We start from the raw sequence: 18759 nt of genomic DNA, 5'->3' as shown, positions 1-18759 counted from the left end.
GGCTCCAGACGCGCAAGCTCAGTAGCCATGGCTCACGGGCCTAGCCGCTCCGCGGCATGTGGGATCTTCCTGGACTGGGCACGAACCCGTGTCCCCTGCATCGGCAGGCGGACTCTCAACCACTGCACCACCAGGGAAGTCCTCTCCCACTCTTGTATGGTTTTGTTATTGAAACTTTTTTTAAAACCTTAAGAGAACTTTTGCTCTGTTATTCCTATTAGGTTAATGACTTGACCAAACATATGTGCCTTTATTTTAATTATCAGCGTCCTGGCTTGCCTATATTTTTAAAATAACAAATTATACATAGAGATAGTACTCATAACAAGGAAGGATACAATGTTGTGTTAAACAGGCTCCGATCTGTGCTGGTGGTTTGCTTTTATAAGTAAGAACATTCACTGTCCAGGAGGAAGGCCTAGGCACTCAGATTTTCCAAAACAATTCTCTGTATCCAGGGTACCCAAAGAAATTCAAGCACTTCAGTTTCAAAACTCAGTTTCAAAACTCAGGAGCTGTCTGCTCCTGATTGAGGTTAACGTCCTCTAAGTGCACATTAGTTAAATAAGCCATTTTTTACTATTTCTGTACAAAATGAATATTCACTATTCAAAAGAACATGACCTATCATAATTATATAATCAGTTCAAATTTGTTCTTAAGTAATGTAAGGCATGCTTGAAAATTCCAACCTGATAAAATAGCTAAAAGTAAGCTTTAAAATACATTATTTGGGGCTTCCCTAGTGGCGCGGTGGTTGAGAGTCCGCCTGCCGATGCAGGGGACATAGGCTCGTGCCCGGGTCCGGGAAGATCCCGCATGCCGCGGAGCGGCTGGGCCCGTGAGCCATGGCCGCTGAGCCTGCGTGTCCGGAGCCTGTGCTCCGCAACGGGAGAGGCCACAACAGTGAGAGGCCCGTGTACCGCAAAAAGAAAAAAAAAATGTTAAAATACATTATTTGACTTGGAAAATATCTAAGAAATCTTTGTATCAAACTTAACATCTACAATAGTCAACTGTTTTTCTGAGATCCAGACTTCAGCATGGAGGTAGCCATAGTATATAGTAGAAACAATACTAAATATGACCTCAGCCAACTTGGGTTATAATCTCTATTTACCTTGAACTAATTATTTAAACAGATTCTTTCTTGGTGGGATGGAAATAACAGCCATCTCACTTATAAAGCTACTATGAGAGCCACTTGGGGTAACATCAGAGCAAGCCTTTGGAAGGTGGGGAGAGTTGTATAAAAGCAAGGTATTGGTATAACTGCTGTTCCCTTTAACACAAATGCCCTCCAAAATGTGTAAGATGCTCCCTGCACACAAGTCATTATGAATGAGGTGACAAGGGTCCTGTGGGTGAAAGTGAGAAAAAGAAAGAGCCAAGGTAACTGAAGTCCTAAGCAGAAGAACTCACTCCTAGAAGAGGTGCAGTGGGCTGACCCGTGCTCGGCCACCTCTTTTGACAAACCCCTGGTGCTCTGGGTCAGAGCTCTGCACAAAAAAACTGATGCACTAGGAGGCCAGCAAGCTCACAGTGATGGCAGCTTCAGCTTCCCCCTTACCTGGCAAACAGCCGGCTCCTGGATTCCTAATGTACGGCTGCTTGTGTCTGATTCTGCAATGCGTCTGCCACGCCTGGGGAGCTGATGGGAGAGTGAGCACCATACAGTTCACCAGTAGCCAAGTGACCACTCCTGAGAGGCCAAGCCAGGTACTTCCTAGAGAAGCAAGCATGTGGACTCTGCCCTTCTGTTGAGCACACCCATGCCAATTAGTGAGCACCATCAGGCTGGGGTCCCAGGGCTCTCTCACAGTTAATTTACCTTTATCCAGACAGAGCAAAGCATGTGGTTTCACACCTGCCATTCATTCCATGGGCTTCTGAGAATTTTTTTTAACTGAGATATAATTCACACACCCTAAAATTTACCATTTTTAAGTGAACAATTAAGTGGCTTTTAAACATATACACGGATTAGGCAACCATCACCACTAATTCCATAATATTTTCATCACCGCAAAAAAAAAAAAAAAAAAAAAAAAAACCATTTCCAGTAGCAGCCATTTCACATTCCCCTCTTCCCCCAGCTCCTTAGCAAACACTAATCTACTCCTGTCTCTATAGATTGGCCTATTCTGGTTATTTCATTAAAATGGAGTGATGCAACATGTGGCCTTTTGTGACTATTTTCTCTCACTTATCATGTTTTCAAGGTTCATCCACATCATAGCATGTATCAGGACTTCATGCTTTTTATAGGTGAATAATATTCCACCATACAGATATACCACATTTTGTGAATGCATTCATCATTTAATGGAAATCCGGGTTGCTTCCAACTTATGGCTATTATGAATAGTGCTGCTGTAAACATTCATTTATACTATTCATACAAGTTTTGTGCAAATATGTTTTCAATTCTCTTGGGTATGTTCCTAGGTGTGCCATTTCTAGGCACTCTTGAACCCTAAAGTTCATGTTAGCACCCTCTATGTAAACTAATTTCCATGGCAGACAGAAGGAAATATAGTTCACCAGGGACCCCAAAAGCCAAAGGAAGTAATGAAGACACGTATGAAGGAAAAAGGAAGTTCTGCATGAAGCAACATATTACTGTTCCCAAAATGTCACTAGTAATGTATTTCCCCTATATCACAAAACAGCAGTAGCCACAGCCAGGATGAGGGGACCAGCACTGGACATAAGCTGGCACAATCAACAGGTAATGAGTGCTTACTACATACATCCAAGGCACTGTGCTGAGCACATTATACAGACTGTCTAATAGTAGAGAGGATGTAGGAAACATGATTTTTGTTGTTGTTGTTGCTGTTGTTTTGCGGTATGCGGGCCTCTCACTGTTGTGGCCTCTCTCGTTGTGGAGCACAGGCTCCGGCCGCGCAGAGGCCATGGCTCACGGGCCCAGCCGCTCCGCGGCATGTGGGATCTTCCTGGACTGGGGCACAAACTCGTGTCCCCTGCATCAGCAGGTGGACTCTCAACCACTGCGCCACCAGGGAAGCCCAGGAAACATGATTTTTTAAAACAAACACTGATTGCAACCAATTCTGCTTTCCTGCCAGAGTGGTATAATTCATCTCTATGCCAGGCCTGGAAGGAGAGGAGAAAACTAAACTGCCTGAGTAAGAAAATGACATGCATTTGGGATTTGTTTGCTGTAAGTTCAAGAGAATAGGATGGGAAGTGATGGTCTGAAGGCTTGAAAAATGGAAGAAAGGGATTGATGTGTAGATAAGAGAAGGCAGGATCGATGGTATAGGAGCCTAAGAAGAAAAGACAGCCAGTAAGAAATTCCCAATGGGCAAGAAATCTTTAATCAATTTTAAGTTGAATTTGTTTGGAACTTCATTGACATCTCTATTACCCTAAGACCTTCACTAATGCCTGCATCATTCTGGGGGATAAAAGAAGTGGGCAGAGCAGAACAGAGAGGAGACAGCAGTGGCCAGAGGTAAAACACTGAGCTAGGAGAGTGATCAGAAAATGTAAGCCCCAGATATTATCAGAACATTGAGGGAAGGAAAGGTACTGGACCTCTCACAGCACACGGCTCAAACCATTTTAAGTATTAAACAAAGAGTGAACCCAGAAGCTGGAAAAAATATGGTCATCTGACTGTCACAATATAATCTCAACAAATCTACATGTGTGTTAGAAAAGGTGGGTAACAGGCAGTAGTAAGCAAACACCAGGATTTAAACCATTTTAACATTCACTGCATGGCAGTGGTCTCAAAACAAAGACCTTGGATAACTATGATGACATTCCCATGAATGGTTACAGAGGACCAAAACATATTCTCAGTATCCCTGTTGGAAGCTAGGACCATTCTTCTCATGTTGAGGATGGCAAAACTCTAGCACAAGAGTCTCATGGACTCGACTGAGGCAAGTGTAGGTTGCCCTGAGGCTATTTCCACAGCAGGGGTTGGCAAATGTTTTCTGTAAAGAGTCAGATAGTAAACATTTTAGACCTTGCGGAGCCAAGAGGCAAAATCAAGGATATTAAGTAGATTCTTACATAATAAGAGAGAAGATAAATTTCTACATTTTTATTGATAAAATTCAACATATAATAAAAATTGTGCAGAATGTTTTGTAACATAGATATACTATATTACTTTTGGATAGTATTTTGCTTCATTGGGGTTCAAAGTCAGTGTTTCCTAACATCAAGTCAACTGCAAATGTTTATCTATAAAAACCATTCTTTACTCCTGGGCCATACAAAAACAGGTACAGGCTGGATGTGGCTTCAAATCTCTGTAGTATAGGCACTGTTGTCTGAAGCAAAGTCAAGACTGGGAGCTCTGTTCCAAGAGTCTGGGGTGTAAAACCCTGACTCAGAAATTAGAGATCTGGAGGGGGCTTTAGAAAAGCTCTTGAAAGATCCAAATGTTCCTCAAACACATTGGTCTAGTACCCCAGCGGACTGAAATAACCGTTTTTTAGCCCTATTTACTAAGCACCTGCTTTGTGCTGATGCCATCATAGTCTCGGGATAGAGTGGTGAGCAGAACAGGTGAGCCCCCTACCTTCATAGGAGATGAAACTGCAAACAAGAATTAGAGAAGGAAAAAATATCAGAGAGTGGGAATGCCATAGAGAAAATAAGAGAAGGTATTAGAAGAGCAACTGGGATAGGGAGCTACTTTGGATAAAGTAGTTTAGTAAGGAGTTCCTTTTCCTCGACATTCTTATCAATCTTTGTTTTATCAGACATTTTGCACTGTTCCAATATGACTGGGGGTGAAAATAATTCCACTGTGTTTTGATTTGCTTATTCTGCTTATTGGTAGGATTTATCATCTCTCTGCACTCACACTCTCTCTTTCCATATTATAATTATACTATATTATATTGTTATTTGATAGTTATATATGTGTTATATATGTATGTCTTCCAGGTTCCCTCTTCTGTTAACTCCTAGTTAATGCCCTGTTTGTTTTACTGTTCAGTTGTTTATCTTTTTTTCTTATTGTTTTGTTGGGCTTTTTTAAACTTTGAAATATTAATCCTTTATTTGTGATACGCATTGCAGATATCCTCTCCCAGCCTATGACTTGCCTTTTAACTCTGTGGTGTCTTTTGTTTACATGAAGATTTTAATTTTCAGCTAGTAAATGATCTATTTGACGTGAGACTTGGTTGTTAGCTGCCCATTTCATTGGGCAAATTGAAAGAGTCACGGATTGTGAGTTTAAACCTTCATCCCATCCCTTTTAGTTATGTCTTACTCACATTTATTAATGTCTCTAGCCTCAGCTCCCTCATCTGAAAAATAAGGACAATTCCTACCTTGCAGATTTTTTGTGAGAATTGAGTGAAAGAATACTAGCATTGGGCTTCCCTGGTGGTGCAGTGGTTGAGAGTCCGCCTGCCGATGCAGGGGACACGGGTTCATGCCCCGGTCCGGGAAGATCCCACATGCCGCGGAGAGGCTGGGCCCGTGAGCCATGGCCGCTGAGCCTGCGTGTCTGGAGCCTGTGCTCCGCAATGGGAGAGGCCACAACAGTGAGAGGCCCACGTACCGCAAAAAAATAAATAAATAAATAAAGATAATAAAATGCATACAAAGTACCAAGTAGAATAATATGCACTTAATTATTAGACTAAAATGTGGAAGACAGAACCAGAAAAAGTTTAGCAATTAGCTCTTTCACCCACAATTACTCCAGTGGCCCCTCCTGAACTAAAGAAGCAGCAGAGTTACAGTAAGTGGCAGTTAATAGGAGATTTGTAAACATTCTTTTGAGTGAAAATTGTATTTTGAAAGCTTGGAAACACATTTTATACAGTCAACCCTAACATGGACCAAAATTATTTAACAGAGCAATGTTGTAAAAGATATTTGTAATTGGATTTAAGAGAAAAAAATCACAAACTTATATGAAAAAGTAAGTCTTAACAATTTTATAATAAATGAGTTACATGAGGAATAAGTTTATAATAAAAATGCTAACAAAAATTTAATATTTACTTCAGCTTTTATTTAAGATTAAAAATATTCCAGCACCTCTGATGGCTCAGCATATTATATATGCTTTAAATTTCAAGAATAAAAGAAGTATTAAAAATTCCAATGAATATTGTGCTTTACACCACACAGACACACGTGCCTATACCTTTCTGAGATTCAGGGGCTAGTGTCACAGCCAGCAATACGAGGCTGAACAGAGACAATCTTCATTTACAGGACTATTTCCATAGGCCAGGTGTTTTCACCTACTCACTCTCCTTTAACCTTCATGAGTTAAGTACTACTACATTTTTACAGAGGAAGAAACTAAAGTTCAGACAGGGTATGCCACTTGTCCACATCCAGTAAGTAGGGGAGCAGAATTTAAACTTCTGACCTCAAGTGTAAAATTACGAGCCCATCTTAGAGGTGAGGATGCATCATAATGAAGTGTTTTCACGACATTTGCAAATACAAGTAAATAAGTCTCCTAAGATCTCACGCGTTACTTGGCTTCTCTATATTCTACCCCAAAAATTGCTGAAAGAAGAGGCCTCCTTCCATATGTGACTGAATCCTTCTGCACTCAATGGGCATGTGTTTTGCTAATTAGGGTTTTTTTTTTTTTTTTTTTTGCTGTACGCGGGCCTCTCACTGCCGTGACCTCTCCCGTTGCGGAGCACAGTCTCCGGATGCGCAGGCCCAGCAGCCATGGCTCACGGGCCCAGCCGCTCCGCAGCATATGGGGTCTTCCCAGACCGGGTCACGAACCCGCGTCCCCTGCATCGGCAGGCAGACTCTCAACCACTGCACCACCAGGGAAGCCCTAATTAGGATTTTAAATTGATTTGTTGTGCTGCACTCAAAGTAGATGGAAAATAAACTAAAAATACTGTTGTCATTGTGCGCAATAGCAAACACTATACAACATGAATACTGCCTCTGATTTGTGGCCAGATTCTGAAAACAAGCTTGGAAGTCTTTCAGCTTGCTCTAACTAAAAATGAGTAAGCGATCGCCATGAAGATGCATTTAAACATGGAGTTTGATTCATCTCACCAGAGGCCTTCGGTTCATTTACACTCATGGCTTTATTTATTCAAATAACTTGCCCTTTTTCTCCGCAGAACTGCAGACCATCATCCCATCATTGCTCTGCACAAAGAATCTAACATAAACACGTCAACGAGAATCACTGTACTTAACAAACTCCAGGACATGCCACAGCACTGTTTATAAGATGTAAATCGCGTCTTGTTTTATTTCACTGTTCTGCTAAATTCAGATGTCTGCTTCATTTTAGATCTACATCCCCTGAAAAGAGCCTCGCATGCTTTATTCAATACTGCCAAATGTGCAGATTCAGTGAGGCACTGGAAATGGCAAGCATGAAACATGACCTAGACGATGTCCATTTAGATACGGATGATTGAAGTGTTACCATAGTGTGGTGACCGTAAGTGCTGCTCACCAAACAGTTCCTGTCTCTGACTTCTGAGCACATGGCAGACCCCTGGCCTCCTGCACTGGGTAAGGCCCAGCAAACAGCTCTGGTCATTGGATTGTGAGCAGGAGTGTTATATCTGGCTTCTGGTCAGGGCATTTCACAATGCCACGCAAGACTCTCTAGAGCACTCACTGCTCTGCCAAGGTGACAGGCAATGTTCCAGACTGCGGTCCAGAGAGAGGATGAAGACAGCATAGAGCAGCACCCCACTCCTGCCAACCAGCAATGGATACACAGCATAAGCAAGACAAACCTTTGTTGGTAAGAGCCCTGAGATTTGAGGGTTGTCTGTGATCACAGCATAAACTGGCCTCCCCTGCCCGATACCCTAGACAAATGGTGCCGTGAAAAAGGGCTTGGTGTTTCTAGTGATAAGTCAGCAGATTTGTATGATTTAGTATCTGGTGCTAAATGTTATTATCTTGTCAGGGAAAGGTCCCTTAGCCCATAGTTCACTTGGACCCCAATCATCATGTTCCAAAATCTGAATTAAATAGAGCAAGCAAAATTGAAGAGGGAAAGCTACAGCTGTAACCTTCCCAACTGCCAACTCTAATTTATTGATCTGCCAAGGTTCTTGGTTGTAAACAACAGAAACCACTCTGGCTAGTTAAGTAGAAAAGGAATTAATTAAAGATTTATTAGCTTACAGAATCTCAAGGGCAGGAGGAACACCACCGTGGACACCAGTGTAGACCGCACTACCCCACCACTGGGCACAGACTCCATGGCTCATTTCACCACCCTAGGCACTGGAAGCCTCTGCTAGAACCTGGAACTCTGTGATCCTTGTGCTGAAGCTTGCTTCTTCAAATCTCTGAAGTACAATCCAAACTCTCACGCGAGTGTATGTGAATGGTAAAGCCCAGGTCACAAGAATGCCCTTTAGGGCCAAGGAAATTTATTTTTTACCTTTTTCTTAGAAAGGTGGAGAATTCCTCAAACACAGGAAGGGAATCCAAAGGTGTGGCCAAAAAAGAATGATAAATACCCATTACACCTTTGGTAATGGGTAATACGGATAACTAACGTACTCAATACTCATTTTAGTCCATAATCAAGTTCCGAGAGCTGTCCTGGTTTCTGCAGCTCTTTCTTCAGTTCTACCCTAGTACCCTTCCGATGAATCCGTTTTTACTAGTTTCAGTTGGGTTCTGTCACTTGCAACCTAGAGAGTCCTGATACAGAAGTAATCATATGTTAAAGAATCCCAAACCAACCAGTTGCAAAAAGGGCTATAAATATTCAGACGCTCTGAAGAATTTTTCATATCTTTTTTGCAAAGTACCTTTCTGAACTGACAGACAAAAAATCAAAGAACATAAAATTCTAATAACTTTGGTTTGAGAACCCTAATGGGGATCACGGGATGAATACTGATTATATTTACCTTCTCCACAAAAGTCCTCACAAATAACGTTTTACTTCAAAAGAAGGGACTTCCCTGGTGGTCCAGTGGTTAAGACTCTGCTTACAATGCAGGGGGCGCCGGTTTGATCCCTGGTTGGGGAACTAAGATCCCACATGCCACGTGGCACGGCCAAAAAAATATATATTGCCTAAGTATAGATCTTGTGTATATATACCAAACTGAATAAAAAATCAGAAGTATGCACAAGGTACCAACTTATTGCTGAGTGCTACTTGGAAGTAAGGTTATCTTTAACAGTTTTAAATAGAGAAACAGTTAACCAATAAAGAAATACACACACACAGAGGCACAGAGGCTAAGCTCCGAGATTATTTTTTTTAAAAAAGACCTACACTCTATTTCCAGGTGCTCAGAAAGTCTCTCCTTTCTCTAAAAATGGCTCCCTGCACAGGGACCGGGGCTGCTGGGCTATTTGTGGCCTGTGGTTAGTGCTGGCTGACCCAAGGTGAGTATCTAAGAGACCAAGCCCAGAAGTTGAGGGAGGTGAGTCTTATTGTGGTGGCCCTGGAGGGAGAAGCCCAAGGAAAGCTGGGAATTCTAGAGTAACCTATTCTTTCTCTCCTCAACAGCATGATCATTTAACTCTTCCTCCAATTCAGTGGTAAATTCCAAAGTTTCAATACATTTATTTAATTCTTTTTTTGTGTGTGTGCTTAAGCTAGGCCAGAGTCCATCTTTCTTGTTTATAACCAAAAGAATATTGTATTAACTAAGTACACTCCCCTATAATCTTACTCTCCCCAATAGCCAACTCTAGCCTTAGGTAACTCAACTCTCTTGACTAGGAATGACTTAAAAGGACCTTCAGCTTCTGTGTATTTAAGTATTTATGTGCCATGCTACCACTGAGCTTAGCAGCATTAACCTCGCTTGTCACTTTTTAGGAAAAACAATTGCATTTTTTTAAATAATAGTTTTATTTTTTTACATCTTTATTGGAATATAATTGCTTTACAATGGTGTGTTAGTTTCTGCTTTATAACAAGGTGAATCAGCTATACATATACATATATCCCCATATCTCCTCCCTCTTGCATCTCCCTCCCACTCTCCCTATCCCAACCCTCTAGGTGGTCACAAAGCACCGAGCTGATCTCCCTGTGCTATGCGGCTGCTTCCCACTAGCTATCTATTTTACGTTTGGTAGTGTATATGTCCATGCCACTCTCTCACTTCGTCCCAGCTTACCCTTCCCCTCCCCGTGTGCTCAAGTCCATTCTCTATGTCTGCGTCTTTATTCCTGTCCTGCCCCTAGGTTCTTCAGAACCTTTTTTTTTTTTTAGATTCCATATATACGTGTTAGCATATGGTATTTGTTTTTCTCTTGCTGACTTACTTCACTCTATATGACAGTCTCTAGGTCCATCCACCTCACTGCAAATAACTCACTTTCATTTCTTTTTATGGCTGAGTAATATTCCATGGAATATACGTTCCACATCTTTTTTATCCATTCATCTGGACAATTGCAAATTTTGACATCTGGCTCAGAGGTTGAAACTTCAAATGCCTTCACAGATCAGACAGATAATATAAAGGGAGACAGTGCTGAACTGGACTCCACTGGACACTATATGTCATATCTGAAGATATTTATGTTTAGATACTTAAAAACACCGTGTGGCTCAAACAAAATTCTTCACGGGTCCAATTTACCTCCCTGAGCCATAAACTAACAAGCCACCTTGCTATTAGTTTAAATTACATGTGGTCCTAGACTAGAAGGCTAAAACTCAATTTTGTTTCAATCATTTGAGCAGAATAAAAATGCTTCTTGGACAGCAAATTTTCCCACCCTGTTTTAGCAGAAAACTCCACAGGTCATTAATGGGATTGATGTGAGGTATCTAAGAGGACTCAGGGGCTGCTTTTAGAAAAGCTTATCAACACTAGCATCTCATGGTAAATGAAGCAGGCACCTGTTACTTTCTATGAATCACAGAATAAAGAGCCAAACTCCTTATAAGGACTCCAAAGGTGTCATAACACAGATGGAAAAAAATCAAATGTCTACCACTCTTAACAGTCTCCAGTTTAACTACACAGCTCTGATTCTCTTCACAGACCAAAAATGAAATCCAATTCGAGAAAACCAATAAGGCTTTCTGTTCCTTGGAGAAAATGAACTGGACAAATTGCACACAAAAAAACCTAAAATCTCCACCACCAATTGTTGAAAACAGTGGGGCCTCCATTAGCAGTTTCTTTGCCCACAGAATGCTCTCTGAGGAACTGCGGGGTTTGGAAGGAGTGCAGAAGCCTATTCTCCACCTACAGCACATCAAAGTTTTCATCAGAACCTGCTTTTCTTTGCGAAACTAAGCAACTGCTCTTTCACACCCACATATTGCTGGAGCACATTCAATTACCCTCAACGACTGCTTAAAATGAAAATGCTTTGCCTCCTGAGGACAATGTGAGAGGATTAATGAATGTTGTTCTTGAAGGACAGAAGTGTAGGGATACAGCAGAAACCTAAGCAGCTGGAAACTACTGCTGGGCCATATTTTACAAGCAATTCAAACCTCCCTTCAAGTATTTTGTAAAGAAGAATAATGTTTAAGGCAGTTGGATATATCAAGGGGCATACTATGCCATTTTTCCTCCTTCTTGATGACAATCATGGAATTAGAAAACTAAGAGGATAACAAGAAGTGATGAAGAAAGACTAACTTTTGCCATATGGTTTTTCAGAAGAGGAAACAGCACTTTTTTCCCCCTGACACATTGTTCCAAAGGATCTGTAACTAACAAACCAAGCCAGCACATTGCTGGGTTCTGTAGGCCTGTGACTCAGAAGTCACTTTTCTACCCAACATATTAAATGTCAAGCAAAATACATCCGATAAGAGAGAAGAAAATTTCTTCAGGAAGCTTGTCTCCTGTATGAATACTAATGAAACAAAATTCATATTTTAAGGCAATACGAGAAAAATTTAAACGTAAGATTCTTTTCTCTGCCTGTTTGGACCTCCTCCCTTCCTTCCAGCGTGCACTGTGCATCTGCATTATGCATTAACCAGACCACCCCAATGGCAGAAATACCCGCTTAACCATAAAGATCAATTTTTCTTCTTCTGGAGCCAGCCATGTAATTCCTTAGAGGTTAAACTTCCTTTCTCAATCCTGTAAAAGGTCACGATGACCCACCACTCACCTTATACATGCAGACTTTTTGGTGAACTTTACGTACAATGTTAATATATCATTTCCCTAAAAGACAGCAACTGGTACAGAACAGACTTGGTCAGATGACCTGGGGAGATATTGGGCCTCAACTAATGTAAATTCTTAGCTTAAATACTTACTTAGGTCCTTATTAATGTTACTAGCTATATTACTTGTAGTCTGCCTATTTCACAAGATAATTGTTTCTTGTACTGCCAAATGTGTGATGGAGCCTCCAATAAAATGAATAATGATTAGGCAACTTGAAACGAATGCCCAAATATACAGTCCTGTAAGATCACAGATTGTAATAGTGTAACTCTAGATATAAGAAAAAGCAACAACAGGCAAGCATTTCCTAGACTATAACAGACTAGTAAGACAAGTGGTCCAGAGGCTTTTGACTATTGTTAACAGGGCCTACTCTAGTAATAGCATGTTGAATAGCCTTTCAATGAAATCCTTGACTGACCTGGGAATGCGCATTCCTAGTGCTGTGAGACAAATTGATCATGAAATGCCTCCCAAACTTAGGTCAAAATTAAGACCAAAAGGGAGGGGATTGTAAAATAAACAATGTTGCCCACCATCTAGTTCTACAAGAATCAAGTTATTAGCCACTGCAGTCACTGACCTACAATACACCCTAAGAAAGGAATTCTGGGCAAAATCAGGATGAGGCACTGTGCTCTGAGAAAACCGGCAGAATAGGCCTTCAGATAGATATTTTCAGGAGAAAATTCATGAACACAGTTTCTTTCATCTTCCCATACTTAGAAAAGCACTAAAACCATTAACTAAGATAGCTGTTCCTTACGAATAATAGTAACCCTCCACCAAGTTGTGTGCTTGACTGCACTTAGCCCTTCTCTAAAATCACTTATATCTTGGCCTCTCCCTTTACCTCTTTGCAACAGTTCTCAGAGCTCTCTGAGAGACTGTCTCCTGGGTTATAATCCTCAGTTTGGCTCAAATAAAATTTTCCATTTCTTTCTTAGATAGACCACTGATTAATTATTTTGTCAACAGTACTTTCCTGTGCATATGAGACATATATTTTGCTGCTGTCTTTTAGGTGGATTGACAACGTGTAAAAGAAACATCTACCCAAGACTGTAGAAAAAAGCATAAATCATGAAGACCATCATTAGTCCTCTATTAACGCCCCCTAGAATAACTTTACCCATGTAATCATAGTAAACGTCTGTTTAAGAAAGAAAAACCACAAAGAAACACAGACAGAAAACAGAGAGAAAGGAAAGGAATGAAATAGAATTATAGTGGTATTTGTAGGCTTAAAGCCTCTGTAATATACAAAAATATATGGGTTCCAGGGGAGTCCTAATCACATAAGACACTATTTATCCATCATGTCTCATTTGTCCTCAATTCATAATGCTGTAAGATTAGAACCCCTGATGTGAAAGAAGATTTACTATTTAGAGCTATTTCTTTCTTTCTTAGGTTGGTGAAAGAAGGGGATGAGAAAAGAGGAAAAGAATTATACCGGAACTACACTTCACTTATCTTTTTTATAATAGATTATTTTCTTTGAGAGAAGCATAAGCTATGATTAAAGTGGCAATATAATTGCTAAATTTTTGAGCCTCTAACACCTGCAAAGGAAGCATGTTGACAAGAAACACTCAGCAACCCAATTATTTCATGCAGGTTCTCATCCACCCAGAAAGCCATCCTCAAAATAGAATGGAACTTTTTCTCCTTCACCAATCTGGTAGGTGCCTACGGCAAAGTAACCAAGAACCTAAATAACATTATTTATCATTATCCACAACAAACAAAATTTAAATAAAATAGGATCCAAGGAGTTTAACACATAGCTTCCAAACTTTAATTATATCAATTATTTAACTGTGCATTCAGTTTATATTACACCTTGTCTTGATGGGAGGCTAAAAAGGAACAAGACTTGTTCCCTGAGAGATAAGGGACATTGCACTCTGTTCCCAGAAGTGGGAGGACAGATTAGATAACTGGTCTTTCCAGTTTTGAGGAACATTTTAATTCAACTGTGAAATAATGGAAAAATGAAATAAATTCAAGATTTCTACTATCTAGGAATTTGGGAACCTTAGAATGTATACCTTGAAAATAAGAAAATAAATAACTAAGTAGCTAGGGAAAAGAAAATCCAGGGAATTTTTTTTCTTTAAGAGGCTAAAAACTAAAACAATACTTTAAAAATAGTAATTTTTAATTGCTATTTTCACTCAATTCTTTCTTATATATTTTTAACCAAAGACACTTCGAGTTATACGTAATAGGTTGAAATAATAAGATTCTTATTTGTTTTACTTATTGGTGTCTTGGGAGTAAGCATTTACTAAGGGTCACTTTGGGAAATGTGATCCTTTCCATCACAAACAACTGTGCAGACAAAACATTCAATCTGAAATAGATTATTAAGTCAAAACACGTACAAAGCAACTCACAAATCAGAATGCACTTCTGTTGTCTCCCAAACTGGCAAAGATAAGCAAGGAAGTAGGAATGATGAGTAAAGGTTTCCAGGCCACGATCCTTGACCTGAATGTTCAAGGGTGGGAAGGGCATGAATCATAGGAAAGAAGGATGGGGGTAAAAGAATCAGTGTAAACCAAAGGAATATAAATAGGTTATAACAAATGACATTTAGCAAATGGCTGAGGCTAAAGACTTGGGACAGATTAGTGAAAATTAAAGCTACCATTATTGAATGCTTACAACATGTAAGGTTCGATGCAAATATTTCCTTTTTTGGGGGGGAGGAGTATAGTTGTTTTACAGTGTTGTGTTACTTTCTACTGTACAGTGAAGTGCATCAGCCATATGAATATTTCTTTTTTTTTAATTTAATTTTAATAAAACTGAGCCCCAGGGCTCAGACTCAGATCTCTGTCTTTGTTAGCCACCCTCACTGCCCAGACGATCTCCTGCAGTCTCATGGCTTTAAAAGGACCACTTGTACACTGATGACTCCCACACCTCTATCTTCAGCCTGGACATTTCCTCCACCTCCAGACTCATATGTCCAACTGCCTATTTGACATTTCCACATGGATGTCCAAAGGATATCTCAAATTCAAGATGTTTAAAACAAAACTCCTGATTTCCATCCACTCCACTGAAAACACAAAACTAAACAAACAAACAAACAAAAAAAAACCTACTCCTTTCTCATCTTCCTGCAAAATATATCCAATATTGGACCACTTCTCACACCTCCACTTCAACCATCCTATCTAAGCCACCACTATCTCCTGCAGGAATCACTACAGCAGCCTCCTAAAGGAGGTGGATTTGAACTTACTCTCCAGTAGCCCTCTGAGTCTATGCATTTCAAACCTTTCCATTTGTAGGACAGGCTCCAGTTATCGATTCTGTTATCTGAAGTGGAGACTGAGACTAATCATTTAAGAATGATTCTTGAACAGGTGAAACGGAAACAACGGAGGCTGAGAGCAGATGTGAAAGGGCAAGTGCAAGGTGGGATTGAAGGTGCCAAGGATGGAACATTTGAGGACATCCAGAGGGACAAAAAAACCTGAACTCCTAAGAAATATCAAATCCTAGGTCAAAGGTCCCCTCCGGGTTAGCCTTTCTTGACTCCCCAGGCAGAGTTCAAGACCTTAAGTATAGCAATGGTCACAGTACTGGATGTCTGTGCTGTGTGCCTCCCCCACTAGACTCTGAGCTCATACTGTGTCCCCAGCACCTGATGCAGCACTGGGGACCTGGTAAGCCCTTGGCAAAAGAATGTTGAAAAGCCTTTAACAAAACATGGTATCATGGAAAGTGCGTGAGGATCATGAAGAAGTGACTACATTCTTCTAGAAAAGCAAATTAGGACTTTACATAGGAAATGACGTTTCAGAGATATATATGAGTTTATCCAGGAAGATAACACTGATGGCCTAGACAGGGACAGCAGTGGTGTGGAAAGACAGAGGGCAAGGCTTGGAGAGGAAGTGAGGGAAAGGAAGACAGTAGTAGAAATTGGTGGACATGATATTGAAAAGTAAGGTAGAAGTTAAAGAAAGCAGCAGAGTCCAAGGAAGAGTTTTTCTTTCTTCCCAATAGTGGGGTGGTGGGGAAGCTGGAGGGATGCAGGGGGGATGTTTCAAAGAAAAGAGGGAAAGCAAGGCAAAGGACGTTGTTAGGGTTGATGGGTATAAAGACCAGGCAAGCTCATACCTGCAGTTCTTAATCTTTTCATTCCCAAATACCAAGTAAATTATGGAGCTCCAACAGGTGGATAGGAGGCCAGAGGCTTAACAATCAGAGGTTAAAATTGAGTAAGATAACGATTTAATGTGTGAGCCAAGAAGTTAATGAGGGAGTGAGACCAACACTGTTGGTGTTGTAAGAAAAACCCCGGTTATTACTACAGTCCTCCAAGTTCCAATTAACTTCCCATTAAGTGGTGCTGGGGGCTCGACTTCTCACCCCACACCCAACAACCTGCCCAAGTCTGCGGTGGAATTCAAGGAAATTTCGACTAAGTGTATCTTCATCACCGCGATGAAGGTAGAATGGAAAAGCAATTCACAGTGGATACCCACCCAGCTTTGTCCAGGCCTCAAGGAGAAAACGGGGAGGGGCACAAAACATCAACAAAACCACAACTTTCTTTTCCTGGCCTTGTAAATCGCTCACGCCCTCCCTCCCCAAAAGATAAGCTCCTTGAGAGCAGGGCTTGGTCCTTCCCTCCTGGATGCCCGCATAGCAGGGGCCCTGGCACACAGTGGGCGCTCAGCAAATACTGGTTGAATATTGAATGAGGGCTCTGTAGCGAGGACCGGGAGGGGGATCCGGGTCTAAGGCCCAAGACTGTATCTTTTGCAACTGACCTTACGGCGGGGACGCCCGCGCGGAGGGCAGCAGCCCGGCTCCTGCGTCCCGCTCCCGCCGCCCCCCGGCGGCGCTCGGCGCCCGCTGCGCACGTACGTCACCTGCCTCCGGCTGGCACCGCGCCGCTGGGCCGGCGCGGGCGGTAGGGGCGGCTCGGGCGGTCGGGGGGCCGGGCCCGGCAGGCCGCTGCGGGCGGGGGGCTGGGCCCCGGCGCGCCGCAGCTCCGTGCAGAGCCGCAGGCCGAGCAGCAGAGCAGCGCCGAGCAGACAGCGGTGCAGGGCACCGCAGCCCCTTCCCGGTAGCCTCTCCCACGCCATGGCGGGCCGGGCCCGGGGCTGCGCTCCGCCGCCCGCACGCACCGACCCGCAGCCCGGATGTGGCCCCTCGGGCCGAGCTGCCAACTGTGGCGACTCCCACGCGGGCCGGGGCGCGGGCTCGGACCCGCCTCCCTCCGTCCAAGGAAGCCTCGGCGTAACCTTATCCAGCCCAGTCGAGAGCGCCCGGCTGGCAGGGGAGAGGGACGACGGGCCAGGAGGGGTCCCGGCGGCGCAGGCGACGGCAGGCGGCTCGGCTAAGCCAGACTCCGGGCCCAGCCCCACCTTGAGGGTCCCGGAGGAGGCGACCCCCAGCCCGGCCCCCGGAGCCTGAAAGCTACATAGCCAGAAAAAGCACGAAAAAAAAAAGTCCTAACGGGATCCTAGGCTATAACTTCATTTTCTAGTATTAGTGTTGTTGAAGAAACACAGGAGGAGGACAGGTGAGCTGACAGGTTTTGCTACAAGGAACAAGTTCTGATTGTCAAGCAGTTTGTGCCATTAAGCACATTATAAAAATACGTCACACTTATGATCAGGTTTACAACTTCTCTCCCTCAAGAAAGAAGGGAAAGGGGGAGGAGACAATAGCGCTGGATGCAGAATAATCAAATTAAAGTTATTCCATTTCTAAATTCTGCCCGAAGCCAACCCGTGCTTTCTCCTCGTGTTATGAAATGTGTAGGAGGTGAAGGAAGAGGGGGGCGGGGAAGCCAGCTAAGATATCTGACAGCAGGGAGAGAGAACAGAAGTTACCATGGCATGATGTAAATCAAATTAATTTAGCTCCAAACACACACCTCCCTGCTGTCTTGCAGAGAAAAACAGGGACAAATTTATCTTTCGGCAAAATGCTCCCCCAGCTGGTATTTCCATCACCACCTTGACCTCAATTTATCAGCCTGAACGCTCACAGCCTGAAGTCCAGTGTTGGCTGATTCCGTTTTCAATTGTTAGTAAAATTCTTTCTCACCACCCGTTTGAGGTTTGGGTTTGGGTTTGAGTTTGCTTTCTTTAGCTGGGGCTACGTTTTTTTCATACTCTACGCTTGCATTTCCCATGCTTTCATGTTAGATTACCCCTGCCGAACAACCCTCTCCCCCTGACAGCCTATAGCAAGGACAGCAGAGAACAAATACGGAAACCCCACCTCCATTTGAATTTTGGGAATTTCCCATAGAGTCCGCCTTTCTAAAATCTCCTTGGCTTAAGAAAGATGTGATTTAATCTTTGTCACTCACAGAGCACTTGGGCTATTTCTCTACATGTAACAAAACTTCTCAACCTGAGGTAGTCCACTCCCTGGGCACGCTAGGTCCTCAGGTTTCTGAGTGTTTCATTATGATTTTTGTATTTTTCATAGATGTAGCCCTCTGGCTATTGCACAATAGATGGGCTCTGTTTTAAAGAATCCAAGCAAGTACATTTTTCCTGACACAAACTCTCAGAGAAAACCTCATTATTCTGTGACTGTTTAAACAGCACGAGCTGTGGTGTTA

General features: G+C 42.3%; 1 protein-coding gene across 1 annotated transcript in view; it reads right to left on the bottom strand.

Annotated features, from left to right (window-relative positions):
• The window catches only part of METTL24 (methyltransferase like 24), a gene marked incomplete at its 5' end in the record, with an annotated part of 110061 nt that extends 92798 nt beyond the window's left edge, over window positions 1–17263 (bottom strand). The window contains one exon of the mRNA XM_082856081.1: window positions 16946–17263. Within this exon, the coding sequence (XP_082712207.1) occupies window positions 16946–17263 (318 nt within the window). The remainder of the gene's footprint in view (window positions 1–16945) is intronic.
• Between the last annotated feature and the right edge of the window lie 1496 nt (window positions 17264–18759).

Source organism: Leucopleurus acutus, assembly GCF_964270905.1.
Source record: "Leucopleurus acutus genome assembly, chromosome: 15".
NCBI lineage: Eukaryota > Metazoa > Chordata > Mammalia > Artiodactyla > Delphinidae > Leucopleurus > Leucopleurus acutus.
Note: the sequence above shows the minus strand (reverse complement) of the source record. Positions and strands in the feature narration are given on the sequence as shown.